The 22,060-nt window shown below is 37.4% G+C and overlaps 2 protein-coding genes across 10 annotated transcripts in view; one reads left to right on the top strand and one right to left on the bottom strand.

Annotated features, from left to right (window-relative positions):
* The window catches only part of LOC138716265 (uncharacterized), a 334,888-nt gene extending 317,260 nt beyond the window's left edge, over window positions 1-17,628 (top strand). The window contains exons 2-7 of one of the 4 annotated variants that reach the window (XR_011336620.1): window positions 2,440-2,589; window positions 15,536-15,864; window positions 15,944-16,099; window positions 16,228-16,305; window positions 17,183-17,251; window positions 17,440-17,584. Coding sequence is in view for 2 of the 4 variants with exons in the window: in XM_069849158.1 (XP_069705259.1) it covers window positions 16,003-16,099; window positions 16,228-16,305; window positions 17,440-17,570 (306 nt within the window). In the remaining 2 variants the exon portion in view is untranslated. Of the gene's footprint in view, window positions 1-1,308; window positions 2,590-13,815; window positions 13,955-15,439; window positions 15,865-15,943; window positions 16,100-16,227; window positions 16,306-17,182; window positions 17,252-17,439 lie in introns of those variants that run through there. The other 3 variants (XR_011336619.1, XM_069849158.1, XM_069849159.1) reach the window with 3 other exon arrangements.
* Window positions 3,521-22,060, bottom strand: part of LOC138716266 (uncharacterized) — a 46,456-nt gene continuing 27,916 nt past the window's right edge. For 4 of the 6 annotated variants that reach the window (XR_011336622.1, XR_011336623.1, XM_069849163.1 and 1 more), the window contains one exon: window positions 17,628-21,021. The gene's annotated coding sequence lies outside the window, so the exon portion shown is untranslated. Of the gene's footprint in view, window positions 10,443-17,627; window positions 21,022-22,060 lie in introns of those variants that run through there. The other 2 variants (XR_011336621.1, XM_069849162.1) reach the window with 2 other exon arrangements.

Below are 22,060 nucleotides of genomic sequence, written 5' to 3'. Positions count from 1 at the left end.
GCACTCATCGGCTTTGTCGTAACTATACGTACTGCGGAGCAATGGCGGCTAGAATGTCGGCGGAATAGTGGTTTAAACCCTTCCCCTTTTTTTCTCGAAAATCATAAAGTGTTCGCGATTGCCATTTTGATGCTATCGTGTAAGAAGCAAGTCAATGGGGAATACAGGACCGCATCCCGTTCCTCGGTACGGCCATTATTTCCGGATTTAGAGACTCAAAAATTTTAGGTACCCAAAAATTGGGCCTAGAAGAAAGTGCGACGGATTTGCTGGATTTTTGCGGTGATTACTAGGGAAGATGCTGGGATGCTACAGTTAAAAGGGCGGGCCTCTGAGCCGCTTGGTTCTCCTTGTGTAGAAAAAAGTCTGTTTTGGAAGGTCAAAATGACCATTTTTTGAAAATTTTCCTGCCTCTCCCGTCCAAACGCGCGGGGATAGAGAGTTGTCCTTTATACTGAAGATAGAGTTGGACGAGCTGTATTCAACGCACTCATCGGCTTTGTCGTAACTATACGTACTGCGGAGCAATGGCGGCTAGAATGTCGGCGGAATAGTGGTTTAAACCCTTCCCCCTTTTTTCTCGAAAATCAGAAAGTGTTCGCGATTGCCATTTTGATGCTATCGTGCAAGAAGCAAGTCAATGGGGAATACAGGGCCGCATCTCGTTCCTCGGTACGGCCATTATTTCCGGATTTAGAGACTCAAAAATTTTAGGTACCCAAAAATTGGGCCTAGAAAAAAGTGCGACGGATTTGCTGGATTTTTGCGGTGATTACTAGGGAAGATGCTGGGATGCTACAGTTAAAAGGGCGGGCCTCTGAGCCGCTTGGTTCTCCTTGTGTAGAAAAAAGTCTGTTTTGGAAGGTCAAAATGACCATTTTTTGAATTTTTGCCGGCCTCTCCCGTCCAAACGCGCGGGGTTAGAGAGTTGTCCTTTATATTGAAGATAGAGTTGGACGAGCTGTATTAAACGCACTCATCGGCTTTGTCGTAACTATACGTACTGCGGAGCAAAGGCGGCTAGAAAGTCGGCGGAATAGTGGTTTATTCCCCTTTTTTTCTCGAAAATCAGAAAGTGTTCGCGATTGCCATTTTGATGCTATCGTGTAAGAAGCAAGTCAATGGGGAATACAGGGCCGCATCCCGTTCCTCGGTACGGCCATTATTTCCGGATTTAGAGACTCAAAGATTTTAGGTACCCAAAAATTGGGTCTAGAACGACGAGCTGTATTCAACGCACTCATCGGCATTGTCGTAACTATACGTACTGCGGAGCAATGGCGGCTAGAATGTCGGCGGAATAGTGCACCTTTTTTTCTGGAAAATCAGAATGTGTCTGCGTTGCCATTCTGATGCTATCGTGTAAGAAGTAAGTCAAGGGGAAATACAGGGATGCGTCTCGTTCCTCGGTATGGCAATTATTTCCGGAAAAAATGGTCATATCGAGAAACGGGATGTATTCTTTTATTCCCCCATGACTTACTTGGGACACGATATCATGAAAATGCGAATCTCGAAAGAAACTGATTATGCAGAAAAAGTACTAAGGCTCTATTCAGCGTACATTCTCGCTGCCATATCTCCGCCATATATGTAGTGAGAACAAAGCTGTTAAATGTGGCGAGTAGTCCTCCATGCGCTCTATCTGTAGTATAAAAGACAACTCTCTGTCCCCAGGCATATGGACTGTAAGGGCTGTTATATTTTAAAAAATCTTCATTTCGGCCTTCCAAAAGAGAATTTTCTCTGCAGAAGTAGAACGAAGCGGCTCAGAGAAGCCGCCCTTTCCACTGTAGCATCCCCACATATTTACTAATATTGACGAATAAAATCGAGCCAATCCCTTGCACTTGTTTGTAGGCTTGTGCTCCAGTTGTGCATTTGTTATTTCTTTCACTGAGATAGTTCCTCCTGAGACATTGTTGTTTGGCAATTGGTGTTGATTTTGTCTCATCTGGAAGCTGCTTTTTTTTGTAGTCTTTAAAGGATATATAATTTTTACTCGTTATCTAAATAGTGTCATAATTATTTGGACATTTATTGTAGTAGTAAGTGCACTGTATATCTCACACTATCTGCAGTGTCTGTTTCTCCTATTTCACATTTTCTGACATTTATTGTCCTTGCAACTTACAAAATGTAGATTTCAAATTGGGCAAAAGACTTCATTGAGGTACGAAGTCCAAGTTCAAAATTGTGGCTATGTTGCAAAGTGAAATTATTATTTTGAATTGAATGTATTATTACTTAATTCCATGATTATAGTGATATGTTCTGATGTGGGATATGTTTTAAGTGTTTGATTTTCCAGTTATGAATATTTTTCCTTTGGCATTCTTCATCTCCTTTGTCTTGTTCATGTATTTCATGTCTTTGTTGCCTTGTTGATTTGAAACACAGAGATATTGCAGCTACATGTAACACTGCTTATGTTTGCAGACTGATTCCTTGGGTAGGTGGCAGTATGTCGCTGGATTGCCTGACAGTGATGTTTCCTTCATGTGATCATATTTGCAGCACTGTTGTTGTGACATGCTACAGCTGGACACGTAGAGAGTTGCAAAGTGGGGAGAAGACAAGGTTGAAAGAGTGAGTGATTTAGTTAAATAATACAAGTTTATTTCATGAAATGTATTAAACACCTTAATTGCACTACAGATACGTGTGTGTGTGTGTGTGTGTGTGTGTGTAGTATGTATAAAGGACTAGAGAAATAATTCTTAACAATAAGAGACGTACTGTAAACTGCATAAAAACTAATTTCATACTCAATGATTTTCAGTAGGTACCCAACATGTTACAAGTGTTAATAGGAGGCTCACAGTATAAAGTGTCGACGTCATTAGGCCTAGTATTTCGTAAAGAGCAGGTGTTGAAGAAATAGATGATGGAGATACAATGTGTAATGAATAACCTTCAGTATAGTGACTATAGCAATACATGAGTTTGTTAAGGAATGTAGGAACAGGATATATTTAATAAGTCTATTTTAACAAAGGAATGTTTGTATATTGTTGATAATTTTTTTAATATACATTTGAATATAAATGTTTGACTATGCCTGTATACTTTGTATTCTATGACAATAAAGTAATGTCAATATAAACGAAATGACATGAAGGAGGAATGCTTCCTGTGGACTCTTTGCTTGGAAGCGATCAGCGCTTTGTACATAACTAGTGAGCATATTTACGTCATTGAGTTCATACCTTACATTGCAATTGAGGCTAACTACACATGTGTATGACTAGATTTCGGTCTGGTGTGAACTGGGCACACAGCTGAATAGGACTTAACACGTCCAGCCCCTGAGTGGTCCCTGGGGTCTGCAATCTATATTTTCTTGTGCGTGAAGGCGGTCCATATGGCTGTCAGCATCACACTTTATTTCGCGAGCTCTACACGTCACCTGATCGCTGCAGTGTTGAATAGGGATCGGACCCCTGTGGCCCTTTTCTATCATTGGGGTTTGGATGGGGTTTATTATAGAATCAAGTATCTAAACATAATAAGATGCATATCACTATGAATAGAACATTTTATTTTGATCATTTTAATGAACTTACAGTAACATTGATACTGATGAATGAACATTGCATCGTACTCTCTTGCTTGCAAATATTCGAAATGCAGTTTAAGTTACCGAACCTTGTTTAAAAGAGAGTAACTCACATTAGATTTTGTATGACAAATAATATAACAAAATACAGTAGTGAAACCTGTTTGAAAATACTTACTCTCAGTTCACTCTAGTCACAACCAGGTTACTCCTAACTCACTCTCATGTTAATCCTAAACACTCGCAAGTCACTCCCAAATCACCCCGAAGTCACTTTCGTTTGTAGAGTCGATCTTAAGTGACATCCAAGTCTCTCCCGATTCACTCCTAAGTCACTCCCAAGTCATTCTCGATTTGCACTTGAGTCACTCTCGATATACTCCATAGTCAATCTCGATTCACTCCGAAGTCAGTGCGTAGTGTGATGTAATTTATGCTGTGGGCAATTTTATTGTTTATGGTGGCTGTACTGTTTGGTTTATTTTTCCTGAACATACCCTGATCTTCTCCTCCGCTGATTGGAGGAACGACACGCACCGCCGGCCTCGGCTAGGAGACCGAGCAAATGTTCAATTGGTGAGAGAAGTCGACGCAGTTACGACATTAAGACAGAAACGGGCAGTCTCCCGTCTCGGCTGAGATAGTCGTCAACTCATTGTATTACGTGTTCGCTGTGGTCAGGTGACCCCGCTGATTTGGATAGCTACGACTTTCGTCCTTGTGGTATAATTCACCATTGGAGCATCGTTTGGATATCATCGCTTTACAGACTAAGGGATGGTCTGTTTCAGCTTAACAACTCGCTGGCCAGCATTCCTAATTTTCATATTCTACACTACGAGGGATCGTTAACGTCCACAAACCCACAGGGAAGTTCACTGATGTCGCTATGGGGTGCTTCCTAAGGATTTGAACTTTAATTCTGCTAAAGGTTGGAGACTACTATTTTGTATGACTTATTGGAGCCCGAGTCTATCTGGACTGTATGATCAACGAGTGTTTAATTTACTCTGATACATCGCCATTCTTACTTTCATTTTGGTGGTAGCCATTAACTTCTTCTCTTTCATTCTCTCACTACTTATATTGTTATTAGATTTATAATTAATTTTTCTTTGTATTTTATAGTAACTTATCTCTCTGTTTGTTTATATTAAATTGTTATAATTATTATGGCCTTAGCTTTATATTTTTGGTGAAAAGCAGCCAGAAATATCTAAAGGTACGATCCTTTTCCCTTTTCTTTATAAATCACTCTCAAGACAATCTTAAAACACTCACAAGTCATACCCGAGTCACTCTCGATTCATTTCTAAGTCAATTATAGAACTCTCATAAATCAATGTTAACACACACATGACTCTTGATTCATTCTTAAGTCACACCTAAGCAACTATTAAGTCAACACACGATTTGCTCCCGAGTCACTCTTCATTCACTCCGCAATCTCGATTCACTCCCAAATCACTTCCAAATGAATCTTACAACACTCTCATCACTCAAGTCAGTCTCGATTCACTCTTAAGTCACTCTCGATTCACATTCAAGTCATTACAGAAGCTGAAGAAGCGGATAGACGTCTACTAGCAGCTTATATTGCTGGCTTGAAAGGTGAAGTAGGAAAACAAGTGCAACTCGGAATGCATAAGAATATGAAGGACGCCGTTCAATTAGCTGTAACTGCCTACAATATAGAAACGAATGGAGGGAATAGGCACGAAGCAATCCCTAGAAACGTTTTCTCAGTAAACGACCAGATAACTTGTTTTAATTGTAACAAAAAGGGACACATGTCTAGATATTGTCGCAGCAAACGACAACAGATGAAGGGTAATTACTCTGCTCACACAGCTCAGCCTCGAAAGGGAAATAATTCAAAACCCCTTGAAGCAGTTAGGAGTTATAGAAAACCACTTGTATGTTTTAATTATAAGAAAGAAGGACACATTGCCAAATATTGTAGAAGTAAGAAGAATGTGTCTCAAAAAGAAGCTAATAATTCGGTAAACACAACTGCCTCAATGTGCGCCCCGGCAGAGAGGCAATAAAGCTACCTTCTCTCCTTTCCATGGTAAGACCTCACACAGAAGCTCTCATGGTAGAAGTAATCAGGACAGGATTAAACATATATGGTTAATCGATACAGGTGCCACAGTATCGATAGTACAACCAGGTGTAGCAGCAGCAGCAGCACCGGTTAAGTCATCGCAAATGGTAGCGATAGGGGTAAGGGGACAGCATCTTGAAATCGAGGGATCTCAAATGATTGAATGTGAATTTAATAATGGTGTGCGAAAGTGGCACGAGTTTTTAGTGTGTCCAATGTCATTTGGACCGGAGGTCTCAGGCATCCTCGGTCTTGATTTTATGAGAGAAAATATTTCTCTAGATGTTCTCACTGGTAGACTGATAACCGATGGAAGATGGGTAAACCTGATAAATGAATCGACACGTTGCGAAAGGGTAGGCATGTTCGAACCTGGTATGGTGACCCGGAAATGTTCAATGACCCACAAACAATGTTTTAAACGTTAGTCCGCCATATGAAGTAGAGCGTGTTCAGAGGGAACAATCAGTAAGTCCTAGGACAACCCAGTCTCTTCAGAAGTTTAACATGTCTGATGAATTAAGTGTATTTAATAGTAAGAGAGTTACTATTCCGCCTAGAAGTGAAGTTACGTTGTTGGGTAATTTTAATAAGACGTTGTGAAGAAATAGCTCAACGCTATTTCAGAAGGGTATTTAGACTCCGGTACCCATGGTATATTAGTGCAGGTCGACCCAGGTGAACAACTTCCCAAGGTTTCCGTGAAACTTATAAATTACTCAGGTGAAGCGGTAGAAGTACCTCGAAATAAGTTATTGGGTACTACTCAGGTAGTCTCAGTCGAGGACAAAGGGATACGAGAATATGATGGTGAGAACAATGCTGTTGATGTAGTCAGTTCCGTACGTGTGACAGATGAATTAGAGTTCTCCCCTCAGGCAAACATGCTAGAAAGCATAGATTTAAGTCACTTAGAAGATGACGAGAGAAAGGTTATTAAGAACGTTCTTATGGAATACAAGGACGTATTTCAGGGCCCTAAAGAGAATAAGTTAGGTTGTACTAGCAAAGTAAAACATAGGATCGATACCGGGAACGCGCATCGTATAAAGAAAAACCCTTACAGATTGCCACATAAGTATAAAGAAGTAGTGAAGGAGATGGTAGAAGACATGTTAGAAAAAATCATACGAAGACGAAGACAGTAGTTTCAGTAAAGCGGAAACCATAGAAATAATTAGAGACCACCCGAAGTCGTACGAAACTCCCCGTGAGGTACCAGCAGCGGCAGATGATGACGGATGGTCTACGGAAGATGATACTCCTCTTAGTCAGTTACGAGTTCCCCAAAGTGATGATTTCGATGAGGAAGATGACGTACCATTAGCACAGTTAAGGGATCAATTACAGACTGCACCGATAAAGGTAACTGCACAAACTCATGACCCCACCATGATAAATTCTGATGTGACGTCTCCTTCCTATGTTTCCTCTCACCGTGAATATGTGAATTCAGATGAAGATGATGATGGTGCTGTCTTAGATAATGATGAGGTAACTGAACCAGGGCACAGAATAGTGATGAAATATCCTGTCATAGATAATTTACGCTCCAGACCGACTGATTAGATTATTTCGTTTCAGATGATAGTAGTGTGTGATTCAGTAATTAAAACAAATTAATAAGATAATGCCGAGAGAAACCGAAATTGAAAGCACTTTTATTGAATTTATGCAATATATAACCGCTATGGATAGGCTCCGTACTTTGCCGTCACAATAGATAGGCAATTTTATGCTCTCATGGAAGAGAATGATCTATCTCAATGTAGAGATGAAATGTACATGTTATGTCCTCCAGATGTTATTTTTTCAGCCTCCTTGCAATCACATTGTTTAGCAGCTCTAATTTTTGGAAAATCCCAGGAAGCAACGAAACTGTGTGACCGACGCCTAGTTGGACCTCATAGGTCACCTGTATGGTACAGACCATACCAGAAGAATTATTGGGTGTACAGCGTACCAGCTACTGTACGTATGACTAGAAGTTGTTGTAACCCAAATGCTACACAACCGTCAACTTTATTATCCAAGGGACAGGTATTATTAGTGTATCTGCAAACTGTCATTTTTATTCTGATCAGTTTAAACTATTTCCCCATGTTTTTGGAAATCTGTATCCAGTATATGAGCCTAATGATGTTATTGTCCCTGATGTAACTTCTGAAATAGTTCATCCACATCTACATCTATCTGAACAACATGTCATTACTTTAAAGAATATGCTTCCAAATATTAAAGATTTTCATAATAAAAAATATAAGGCAGATGGAAATGGAATATAAATTAGAATAACAGGAAGGAAGATAGATATCAAAAGCGGGCAAAGTTACGACAAAGAAATGAGTGGATGAAATATGATTAGGGAAATAAGGAAGGAAGAAATATAAATGTAGCAAGCGTGAGAAATAAATAAATAAAAAAGAATTATAAGAAGAATGTCAGAGACAAAAAAAAATAAAATACCGGTATAGAAAACAGTAATAACTGTAGGTACGTTAGGTAGGTTAGGTTAGGTTAGGTAGGTATTTAGGAGACAGGAAATGAACGTACATTAAGCAACGTAGCAGAGTAAGAAATATAAAAATAAAGAATTTGTTACAATGTATTCCAGATATTCTGGGAAAAAAATCGATAACTGCTTGATCTTGAATTGAATGACATTAGTCTGCTGCTTAAGATTCGTACACACAAACTGATTTTAATTGCATAGCAGTTGCATTTCCAGCGTTGTTCATATTACAAGTTTTGGTATCTTGTGAATCGTGATTTGAGTCTTTCTTGACTTGTTTTCCCAACACATCTGGAATATACTATAATTGGTTATTTAAGGATGCTATATCAACTATGAGTTATATTTTAGCGCCGATGGAATTGGTGAGAGTTCGCCTTAGATTACCTGAAATTCGCCTTACTGTTGGGAAAAACCTCAGAAAAAAAGCCAACCAGGTACTCAGCCCAAACTAGAATCGAACTTACACCTCAGCAGAAATCCGCGCTACCGCCTGAACTACGCCAGAAAGAAGACAAATGAAAAGCAATAAAGAGAAGTAAATAAAGGCTAATAAACACGAAAGTCGATTAGAAGCACGGAATGCAAGAATTTGCTGTTGATTGTCTTTATCATAATATTGAGTGAGATTTGTGGGAATAAAAGTTCTGTTGGATATTTGCTTGCTTCTAACAGTGTTATTTTCGTAGCAGAATTTGTCATTATTTCATTAGTATAAAAATGTTGAATATATTCTTTAGGTTAATATTATGTTAAATAATTAACTGGCTGTTATTGTAATAATAGGTAGGCGTATGTAAATATTCGGCAATCGAAAAATTCGAAGTTCTAAATGCAATAAAATCATTAGCTGTTGTGTTGGATATTACGAGGCGCATCCAGAAAGTAAGTTTCCCGATTTTTTCCCCTTAAAAGTAAACGTAATTAGCCGTGTCAATTGCGCATGCATAACAGATCTATGACGTATCAATCACATGCCAGCTGGACAGGTCCCGCCTGGTGCCAGTAGCGTGGCAGCAGTGGTCCGAAATGGAAGCTCTTATTCCTTCTCCCGCCGCCTGCGAGGTTCGGTCAGTGATAAAGTTCTTTAATGCACAAAGTCTCTCTCTCTCTCTCTCTGTCTATATATATTAGGGTGGCCCTTATTTTTCAACTTTCTAAAAGTTTAGCTCCCACCCCTCTAACTTGTTGCAATCAACAAAAAAAACGGTGAGCGTTTTGGCAACGGCGAAGAGCTGAAGACGTCTGTCACACGCTGGTTCCATTCAAGGCGGCAGAGTTTTACGACAGAGTGATACAAAAGTTGATCCCACGATACGACAAGTGTCTCACTTCTGATGGAAAAAATAGGGAAACTTACTTTCTGGATGCGCCTGGTATATTAACTTTGAGAGCATTTGACTGTATAAATCGTAAAATGCTACTAGATAAATTAGAATGAAAGGCATTGCTCACCAGTAGTTTCACTCATATCGAGCATATCTCATAGATAGAAAAGAGAAAGTCGAAATCAATGAAAGTATGAAATCTACCTCGACATGGGGAACTACTAATAATGGGATTTCTCAAGATTCAATATTAGGTCCCCTACTTTTTCTAGTGTTCATAAATGATCTTGCCCCCATAATAAAAGATGTAAGTCATCCCATATTATTTGCAGATGACAAGCTATACTAGGCCTAATTACAGCCAATAATTCCAACACATTCCAATCTTCAACACAGGAAATTCTCAAAATGTGTGACCGGTTCTCAGCCCAATAAATTAGTATTTAATTGCAGCAAAACTAGCGTATCAAATTTAAATCCTGTCAAAATTCAACCAAATCCACCTATGTGTGAAAATTATTTTCGTACCTTAAGTGTCAAATTTTTCACGCTTAGGTGCCAAAATGTCATCGCATTTCATCAAATTATTTTTGCATCTAGGTATCAACATTTTTTCCACCTAGGTGTCAAATTTTTTCCACTGGGGTGTCAATATTTCTACGCATCTAGGTGCCAAAATTTATTTGGCATCTAGGAAGCAAAAAATTTTATCCCATCCAGGCCTGATAAATTTTTTCGCACACAGATGTGAATATTTTTCTCTCCTAGGTGGAAAAATAATTTTTATACCAACCTTACTGTTACCACTTTCATTAGCATTACCATTCTCTTCGTCACCATTGCCATTCTCGTTCTCCTTTTTGTCCTCCTTTTTGTCACCGTTGCCGTTCTCAGTTGCCTTCTGGAAATCTCCAGGAATATGGGAGATATAATTGGCTGCAAAAGAAGGAACATTTGTGTAAAGTGCTGTCTACCATGAAGATACCACAGTAAGTGAATACAAGTGTAAGTTAGCAGTGTTTCCTCGAGTGTCTTGATTCGTACTGGGTGTAATGTTACAACATTCACTGGATCGTCCAATGCCGAAGAAATCTCCCAGCTTCCTGTCCACTGCTGCTGCTGCACCCATCTGCTACACATTGTTTTGTAATTAAATTTCCATTAAACTATTAGAGATCGCATTGTGATTTTTTCTCGAATTATTAGTAATACTTGAGTGCACGTGCACTTGGGCATTTTTTTTATATATATCTATTCTAATAATAAATCTGTAGCAAAAATTTTCTGGTAATTTTCGATTTTCCAAAAATAATTGGTCCTGACATATATAATTAACCACCTTGAAACCGAAAATCGCTTTTTTGAAATATTTGTTTGTATGTCTGTCTGTCTGTCTGTTTGTTACCTTTTCACGCGATAATGGCTGAACGGATTTCGACGAAAATTGGAACATAAATTAAGTTCGTTGTAACTTAGTTTTTAGGCTATATGGCATTCAAAATACTTTATTTAAAAGGGGGGTTATAAGGGGACCCGAAATATCTCGGTTATTATTGATTTTTGTGAAAAATGTTCCATAACAAAAGTTTCTTTAAAAATGATTTCCGATAAGTTTTATCCCAGGCAATATTTTGATAGAACTGATATTTAAGTCTGTCTGTCTGTGTGGATGTTCGTTACCTTTTCACGTGATAATGGCTGAACGGATTTCGATGAAAATTGGAATATAAATTAAGTTCGTTGTAATTTAGATTTTAGGCTATATAGCATTCAAAATACATTATTTAAAAGAGGGGTTATAACGGGGCCTGAATTAAATAAACCGAAATATCTTGCTTATATTATTGATTTTTGTGAAAAATGTTACATAACATGTTTCTTTAAAAATGATTTCCTATAAGTTTTATTCCAGGCAAAATTTTTATATGACTGATATTTAAGGATATACAAGAGTTTTAAAATAACAATACATTACATTTCCACCGCCTCCTCAGATTATAGTGTCGTTACGTAACTTCTATGTGGAAAATATTACATTTTTTAGTAGGAAGAAAAATAAATTTATTCATTCAATGGCAGTAGTGCATAGGAGATCGTGAATTCTTACATTTTCGAAAGAAAGAAATATAATTTAAGTTATATAGGCCTATAGTATATTGTATTATTTGCTGCATCACTATTTAAGTTATTTAATAGAGAAAAAATAAGAAAATCGATATATGACGTAGGAGTTATTACAGGAACGACGACGATGGCTACAATGAAATCAAGACAAATGAATCCGTCTATTTAAGGCAGTCTTGACGTTTATCAATATTAATTTACAGTTTTGTGTGTTTGTATGAAGTAATCTCAGAAGCTAATTAACCTTCACTACTTGAAATTTGTAGTTTCTCTAGATGGATGTAATGCTACAAATGAGGACTGAGGTAAGATGAAAAGAAATCTGTACGCACAGGAAACTTGATAGTTTGGAAAATATTGTATAACTTGATTATTGAAACTTTATTTGGTTCACATAAAATACTCTAATTTTATACACTCATTTTACCATAGAGATCACTGGAGTTGAGGTATTTTAAAAGGTGTCGTGAAATGGCGTTCCTGCGCTCATAATTTACCCATATTCCTTTGCTGTGTTTCTTAAAATAATATTTATGTAGGGTACCTCATTTTATTTGCATGAACAATGATATACAACCAAGCGAACTGGCTCAGGTGGTAGCATTTGAGACACGCATTCGGGGGTCCCGGGTTCAAACTCCGTGGGCGACCAATCTGATAAAGTCAAATGCCGGATTGGAAAGATACATGTCATTATTCATCACCACCTCAATTACCAATACCAAAAACATTAATCAAAGTCTATAATCAATTACATGAAAACAAGCATCTACAACACACAATAGAAACAGGAACTCAACAAGAGTAAAAACGGCCTACTGATATACCCACACATTCTAAGCACGCAACATGACCATCGATGTTAAGGTGTGAATAAAATAAACTTAAAAAAAAAAAAAAGATGCACAGTAAGGTTAACATAAAAATGATCTTCGTACACAATCAACTCTATTAATTTGGAGTGATTTATTAAAAGATGCATTCAAGACTAATTTAGAAAAATGTTAAACGAATTATATTTGCACCAAATGAGTGGTCTCTGGACCAAAATGATAGCATTTAAATACAATTTAAATTAAGTAGCATATTAAACGATTTATTCTTCTATGAAACACGAATGTTTCCTGGACCCAATGTTCTATTTTAATTATGTAATTACTTTATATTTATTTCTAATAAGTGCAGCGGAGCGCACGGGTACAGCTAGTAATATTAATATGGCAATTTGACATTGATATCTAACTTTGAAAAACTGAATCCTAAAAAAGTATTTTTAATGTCAATTATAAATATTTAACAAAAGACAGTATATCAAGCTTATAAATGCATTTTTTTCAAAAATTTTTTAACATCAGTATGCTCAGAAATATGACGCTTGAAATGTTGCATTGTGGAAAATTTTTATCAAATTTTAACATGCAATATTTTAAAAACATGTGGACTTAGGTTAAATAAAAATACACTTGTTAGTTTATTAGACCCATAGAGTTGGTAAAATATATATATATATATATATATATATATATATATATATATATATATATATATATGAGGCGTTGCGTCAGAGATTCACAAGCCACACTTTGATGGAAATCAAGATTTTGCTATAATTCTATTCTCTACCTATAGATGTCTCCAAAACTGCATAATTTTGTGCAATGCGGTAGACGTATTGAGAAATATAGGGAGATGTTGTTTTCTCTTTCACTTTTTGGCTTAATATTTTTCCCGAGACATAATCACAAGCCACCAATATAACTTCCGTGAGGAAGGAGCTTGTTCTTCAATCCGTAAAATGTGGTCATTCTGAAGTAAAAACTAATAAATTGGAAAGTGATTTATCCACTAATGGCACTAGTGAATTCTCCACTGAATTTGAACTGAATCAGACTCAGGAAATCAACAGGTAATTAAATAAAAATATGACTAAAATTCAAGCATAACTTTGTCTAACATAGTGTTTCCCTTATTAATTCTGATATAGATAGTGTTACTTATTGTGAAATATGAAATATACAAAACTAGATAAAAATTAATTATTTCGTTTCATGATAGAGTGAGTATAAGACCGTATACTGAAAGATTTTGAGTTGCAATGGTGCATGTGGCTTGTGATTCTATCTGAAGCATTTTTTCAGATGGCACCAAAATCTATGATTAATGAATTCACTTCTTCTAATACTGCAAAAAATGAAAGAAAGAAGTTCCGAGAAATTTTCGACCCAAAATTTAATATTGAGTTCAAAATATCTCACACTGATACATGTGGCAAATGTGATAATGTTCAGAAAGAGTTGAATGATGGTAGACAAACACAAAGGCATGTGACTAAAATAACAGCAATAGAAACCGTCAGAAATCTCATCGTGCACAGGATAAACGGGCCAAACAATAATAAAAGATTTTCTGAAATTGCTAAGAAAAGGGATAAAATTCACGTCATTGCAATGGACTGCCACAGACATTACCTAGCCCAAAGTTAACTATAAGTGCAGTTTTTTAATGCTGAAATATTTGGACATACAACTTAGGGATACATGACTGTTCCACAGGTCTACGTAGAGTTTATGTTTCTCTGGAGTGAAAACCAGGCTAGAAGAAGAGCAGACGAGGTTGGGAGTTGCTTATTGAAAAAAATTGCAGATAGCTGATCTCAAATCTGAACATCTCATAAAATAACTGATAACTGTAAGGGACAGAACAAAAATTGGACGATTGTAGCCCTGAAGAGAGCACTAATAGAATGCAGAAGAATTAAATATGTTACCCATTGGTTCCCCCAAGTGTGTCATATCAGATTACCCAGCAGCCGTAATTTCGGACGAATAGAAAAACATGCACGAACAAGCACAGGCATTTATGATCCGAATGACTGGGCTGATGTTAACCAAATCATCTGTCAATGTATGTAACTTTCATTGTCATTATGATGCAAAGGGAATACATGGATAAATATATAATAGGATGCGAAACTGCGGACAGCACGATCTAGATGCGGTATTCTGAAATAAGGTGATCAGCGCCCGACGTCGTAGGTGGTAAATCATAGAACTACGTGAGGACCAGCGTTCTCCACTCTCCGATACGTAGTAGTCAGAACGTTGGCCGATGACTAGCCAACAGCGTTATGAAGGCAAGATGGATTCCAGAAAAATGCAAAAGATTCGAGGAAGATGCTCAGCGCCTGGATGCAAGACTGTTAATACTGTGGGAGGGAAGTATTTTTTCTATTTTCCTCAGGAACCTATGAGGTAAGCTTTAGTATTATTATTGTGTCCTGTGTAGCCTAAACCTTACACTTGAAAACAATGTACTTTTTGGTGAAGTAGGTTAGACGAGCTGTGCATTGCTTTCTGCTAATTTATTTAGGATTATAGTAGGAGTATAAATTTAGATGGTTCCGAAATTCAGTCAAACTGTAACGAAATGTGAAATATTGACGAAAAAGAGCAAGAAGGCTGAAAATGAAACCTCGTAAACCTGAATTGTAGCATTAGGCCACATGGCTGCAAACTAAAGCCACGTGGTTTTTAGTATAAACATCTCACAATTATGGAAAATAAAATTATGCCTTCTTTGATGTAGTTAGCCATTCTGGAGAAATTCTCAATCATGTGTAGTAATAATAATAATAATAATAATAATAATAATAATAATAATAATAATAATAATAATAATAATAATAATAAGCTTAGGCCTAATATTTAATTTAGTTTGTACCCAATATCTGTTGCTGCTACCAGTTTTCCTATGGTCACTCACCACCTAGTGATGCGCATTAGACATCTCTTAAAATAACACAAATGCAGCAGATAACTTATTATTTTTTTTCCCAATTTTTGCATGATTTCTATTCAATATTTCTTCTACTTTATCTCATTAGTAATTGTAATCCATTGCTTTAGGTGTTGGAAGTGGCTCTGATTTTGTGGGCTAGAGGACCGGTATCGAGTTGCCGCAGATGCCACACACAGGTTGAGAATCTGCATGGACCACTTCATTGAGTCTGACTATTATAGCTCTTCACAAAAAGTGATACTTAAGCAAACTGCATTGCCCACTGTTCATGCTAATGGATTAGTGGTGCCATCAAACCCTAAAATCCGGAGCCCACCATCTAGCCCAGTTATGCCTCGAGCGACCTTATCACCGGGGTCTACCCCAACTTTCAGGCATCACAAGACTTTGCGGACGTATGCTAGGAGGGCGAAGATTGATTCTGCAGCTGCTGAAGGTAATTAGTACACTAGCAATGTTTTTATGTCATTCATGTTTAAAATTTCCGATTTCATTACTCTTTTCTATATTTTCAGGTACGCGTAGTCTCATAGGTTTACAAGCTGCAACTGAGTAGGCTGCAGGCTTGGCAGCTATGCCTCAAACAATTCCTGCTCCTATGAGTACTCCAGCTTCAAAGATTACTGCTTCGACGGCATATGCCGGGATGAATAAAGATGCATGCCAACAAGGTAATTATTCCACTTAGTCAAGTTTATGGATTTCAAGGAATGCCTTAGTTTCTCATCAGCTGTTCTTACATTACATGTTTCAAAATACATAATTAATTATGTTTCGTTTTTTTTTGTGATTATTACAGGGAACAGTATGATTGGTGAACAGCTGAGGGGCTATCAGCAACCATCGCTCCTATTCAATGTGGTTCCCACAGCTGAAGGTAAGCGATACTGTCTTGTGAGCCTGGTAACATGCTAGTAATCATTTAAGTTAATTGCCCCCTGCCATATGTCTGCAGTTTTCATACTTCATTCTTTTACAGTAGCGAATAATAACAAATCCTCTTAACTACAGGGCAGGGTGTTTATCTTGATCGTCCAGTTCAAAAGTGCGACAACTCAAAAATTGCCATTTTTTAGTTATTTATACTACTGAAAGCCCCTTTCGGAGCTCTTTCCGATTCAATATTGAGATAAGTCATATTTACAACCAAAAAGAATAAAAACGAAATAAACTGCTTTAGAAATAATTATAACTATGGACTTTATTAATTCATTATTACTACATTTCGAAATCTATTAATAATGAACTGGAAGATCGTGATATACTCGTCCTGAATACTGACTCAATTCTAATTGTCGTGGTTATGAACCACAACTCTGTCCCTTTTTAGGGGATTTATTTGAAACTTTCAACTGAAGATATCTCAAAACTTGTTTTTTTGTGTTGTCGCACTTTTGAACCAGACGATCGATATTGCAACTGATATCCTGACAAGTCTCCCTGGCACACGAAGTACACTATCATTCCCTCTTACTGACTTCTCTTTAATATCCCAACAACTCTGCTGATTATCCCTTTCTGTTAGTGTCAGTTGTCCTCTATAGCCCAGCCTATTAGCAAAAAAATATTTTATATTACATTACAACGAACAATTCAGATTAACACAATCAAATTTGTTGCAGCATTAAACTTTTGGATTGTTACTATTACTTAACATTTATATGAGTTATAATTTGTACAGTTAAGAGCAGTTTGAAATGAATGGAGCACAAGTCTGTTCAATTCTTGCTTCAATTTATCATTTATTTCCTTAGATACTGACATGAATACATCCAAGATGTAACAGTTTCCTTCAGCTTCAGCTACACCTCCTTCCAAACTTGGTAAATATTGATCACATTTTGATGTATTGTCAATTTTGTAGTATGTTATATAGCCTATCCATAGCTTGCATGCCTTTTGTTAGGCCTACATTAACTTAACAAGGCTAAAGGTGTTGTCACGTTTCATTTTTTATTTAAAATAGTTCCCAGCAATTAGATTAATCTGAAGTTAATTTCGTAATCTTTAGGTCCTGGTGTTGCAAAACGAAAACTTTTCTCGAGTCCTCACTTCTCATCTTCACCCAGGAGCAACAAACTAAAAATGGCAGCTCTGAAAGCAAAGGTGAAGAGACTGGAGAAAAAATTGCAGTGTCTTTAAATTAGTGTAAATAGCTCATATTGTGTGTAACAAAAAGGTATAATATCATATTGGTGGAAAGTTCATAGCTTTTTTTATTATTTTTTTATATTTTTATTTTTTTTTTTGCCCCAGAAAAAAATGTTTTTAGCAAATGTTAAATATATTGTGTAATTATAGGGAGCAAAGTTACAGTATGTCCCACAATTTCAATTATTCAATTTGTTGTATAGACTTTACCAATGTACTGCACACTAAATATGTAAGTGTATCTGTGTGTATAGGATTACCAGATGTTCTGGATTTCGCTTGACATGTCCTGCATCCTGCCAGGGTTCGTAAAAATCAGAAATTGTCCTGCTTTTCTTTCTTGCCAATTCCCAATGGACAAAAGAGAGTAACTATTGAGTTGGGGTCCATTAGAGGAATTATGTTTGTAAAATCCTTGCTCAAACAAGTCGAGTCACCAGAGAAGTATTAACAATCCGAAAATTAAATAAGGTAAAAGCTAATTTAGAATCCGTATACTTCAATTCTATTCATGATAATAGTTTTGTATCAGTTTTATTGTACAAAGACAAACAAATTACCTAATTATATAACAGAATGTAAAAAGACGTCACGTCAAGTATCAAGTTAGTCTATTATGCCCTGGTTTTATATGGAAAATTCTTTTTCATTTAAAATGACCTGCTTTTAAATTGTTACAATCTGGTAACCCTAGTGCACATGTAGTGTATGTTAAACAGTGATATGATGGACCTTGTCAAAATTGTGTTGTTGAATGTATTGTAAAATAGTATACAGTAATATAGTAATTTCAATTATGTAACTAGTTTTTGCAGACTTAAAGTGCACTATACACTATTACCTAAAGAATAAAATCCCAATTATCTAACCTTGTTTTCTTTTATTTTCTGTCCCTGTTTGGCTGTATTTTAAATAGTTACATTATAAGGTAGTGTAAAATAGACCGTCTCTTCCAACTATTGGCTCCAATAACAATATTCAGTGAAAGATGATGTGAGGAATAAAAATTTTAAAGTTTTACTTTAAATTGAGGGTTTGGGGCGGGGGGGGGGAGGAGGAATATTTACTGCATATAGTTCAACTTTTCGCCGCCAGGCGCGCTGCTAGATACGCGGAGTAATTAGTTATTATTTTCGCTACTTGGGTGCGCTGCTGGATGTACGGAGTAGTTACTCTTTTCGCTACTTGGTGCGCTGCTAGATGTAATAACGCCTCTAACCGCATATAGATGGCAGCACGATCAATTCTACAACAGCGCCTCTAGTATGTGTTACGGGAAACTCAGTGAGTTTCGCATCCTATTATATATTTATCCATGGGGAATATTTCAAGGATGTGGAAAGCTTGCAGCCTGACATATTGAAAAGGACTGTTTACAATAATAAACCTGTTCGATTTTTGGATGCCGTCAGCTTCAAGCTTGAAGAGAATAATCATAATAATGTTCAGATCGCTCATTTGTACATTCATGAAAATAATGAAAATGCTGAAGTTCCCATTCGTAGAATATAATTATATATAATTATATAATTCCTGAAATACAGTTCAAATTGTCTGAAAAATACAAGAAGCCTTAAAAATAAATAAAAAGAAACTACAGGATGTGCTGTCACTTATGGATTACAGTCCAATAGTAAATCAGCATTTCTTTCATGCAGTGACAACAAGAATGATTTGGAGACTGATGTTGATTAAGAAAGACCAGATAAAGCATTTTGTAATAGTCTATGTTTCATATGTTTGTTTTTTTATTGGGTTATTTTACGACGCTGTATCAATGAGTCCGGGATCCAGCACTGAAAGTTACCCAGCATTTGGTCGTATTGGGTTGAGGAAAACCCCGAAAAAACCTCAACCAAGTAACTTGCCCCAACCGGAATTCAAATCCGGTCCACCTGGGATACGTTTGTACTTTGGTCTTATGTTATGTGATTAAAATGAACTTACAAAACTCTAAAAAGCTAGTAAATGTAATATTTCTGGAGACAAAGTCATAAGCCGCTTCTACAATTACCTATATGCTTGTAATATTTTTTCACAATAATTAAATAGTGTAAATAATAAAACAATATTTGCTTCTGTAAAATACTTCAGAAAATATCAGAGAATATGCCTTAAAAACCTTGAAACTCATATTAGACTATTCTGATTTTACCATCACTCCAAAGTTTCAAAATGCTTTCCTGAAAAGTTATGATTTTGTGGCTTGTGACTATCTCTGACGCAACGCCTCATATATATATATATATATATATATATATATATATATATATATATTTATTGTTCAATTTTGTGGGATTTGATGTGGAATTACTCATATGTGTAAAAGGTAAAAAAAGGTAAAGGTATCCCCGTAACATGCCATGAAGGCACTTGGGGGGGCATGGAGGTAGAGCCCCATGCTTTCCATGACCTCGACACTAGAATGAGGTGGTGTGGTCGGCACCACGCTCTGACCGCTTTTACCCCCGGGAAAGACCTGGTACTGAATTTTATAGAAGGCTGAGTGAACCTCGGGGCCGTTCTTAAAGTTTGGCAATGAGAAAAAATCCTGTCACCACCTGGGATTGAACCCCTGGAGTCTTACATTTGTAGGCACGCGCGTTCCCCTGGAGCTCTAGTGGAAGTCCCCTGATGATGCAGGAGATGGCATCCTCGCCCTTGATGCGGCACCTCTCGCACAGAGCAAGCTTGGGGTGGTAATATTTCGTCATGGTCTCATCTGGTAGCTTGCACCTCGCTACCAGTTCCTCCAATAACTCACCAAAGTCATGCTGCCATGGAAATGCGCGCCTCAATGCCTTCTTCTACTCGGATCACGAGAGGTCGTAATCATCCAGGTGATTATACCAGGCCTTCGCCCCACCTCGGAGTTTCGCCTGCATGAAGTACGCCCTCTCATAATCGCTCCAGTCGCAGATGCAGCCCAGCTGGTCGATCTTGTTGACGTTACACTCACAATCGTCAGGATCGAAAGCATCAACAAGTTCTCCCCCTGCTGTCGCCGTAGGGCGCGACGACCCCCCTAGAGCTGCTGGCCGCACTTCCACACGAGGTGCTCTCTCTACAGCAGCGCCCACCTGCGCCACTGTTCGGCCCTCCGGGACTCCTCTTCTTCTTTGCTGGCGCCTCCAGCCTCGGGTTGGCGATCAGTCACATGACGCAAGGTAGCCTGCGCCCGTTCCTCTACCTCCTTGAGGATACGGGCCGCCTGCTCTTGCATCATGTTCTGGATCGCCCTGGTAACATCCCCTTGGTTGAGGATGTGGGCCACCGCCAATTGGACTGGATCCCCTGCCGGCACGTCGTCTTCCCGAGACGCGATGCTCCGGTCCACGTGGTCCCTGCATGTGCCAGATGACGAAAACGCCACGGAATCGGGTCCTCGACTTCCATTTCGTAATCAACCGGGTTTAGATCGCTCGCCATGTCTTAACAGCACCTTTGGAGTTAACAAAAGAACGAGGTTACCACGTGTTAGTAGTGCCTTTAGCTAATTCATCTAGTAGCTTTCTTTTACTGTCACGCAGAATCTGAAGGACGTGACTCAGAAGTAGCATTTGTTGAACCACTTGTTTTTTTGTCTTTGTGTTCGCTGTAGAACTCTTTTGTGCTTCTCTTTATTCACATGCTGATGCACAGAAAACGTTCTTTCAGCTCCAACTCTGACGTACATTTTGCAGTGCAATAAATATGTCACCCTCTATGCTGAACAGTTTTTCCCATACTATGCAGTTGCACAGAGGGGAGGCAGAACTCCTTACTTGTTTCATAAAATGCAGGTTCAAGTCAATTTTCGTACTGGTGAAAGCAAGAAAAATAAAATTTCCTTTCAGAAATGCACAGTTCCTCGCAGAAACACATAAAATGGTTGAAATAAGGACTAATATGCTATAAAATCCACAAAAAAGCAATATTCCATAAAATCGATAAAAAATGCAACAACAAAGTTGCATGGATAAGATCGTTTTCCATTAAAACACATTTATAATTAATTGAGCAATGTATAGTGCTCACCAAAAACAGAAGATGCAAATGCATCAAAATCTTTGCCCTAATTGTTAGCTTTTAGCCCTATCTTCAGCAAAAATATTTTAGTAATACTTACTGCAAGAAATGTCATCAATGAAAAATTTTTTGCCAACTACTCAGTGGAATTTTTAATTTATTTAGCTGGTTGTATACATACAAGTATGTTACATATGCCCTATTTTTTGTACATTTGTATCTTTTTATCACTTCTGAGAAAATGCATTCAAAATTGAGAAATTTAACATTGCAAGAAATGAAAACTTTGATGTCATTTTTCTGCAGTTTCTTATTTTTTATGACATTGGTACAGTTTTCTGAGAAAGTACTGTACCCAGAAGGCTGAAATTAATATACAATATGAATGTGATGGCATTTTACACAGTAGGTTAAAGAAATTAAGTTAATTCTATCTTCAGCAAAAATAAAAAATAATTTGCAGTCATTCTTAA

Source organism: Periplaneta americana, chromosome 16 (genome assembly GCF_040183065.1).
Source record: "Periplaneta americana isolate PAMFEO1 chromosome 16, P.americana_PAMFEO1_priV1, whole genome shotgun sequence".
In the NCBI taxonomy this organism is placed as follows: Eukaryota; Metazoa; Arthropoda; class Insecta; order Blattodea; family Blattidae; genus Periplaneta; species Periplaneta americana.
The sequence above is the reverse complement of the archived record's forward strand: the minus strand, read 5'-3'. Positions and strand labels throughout refer to the sequence as shown.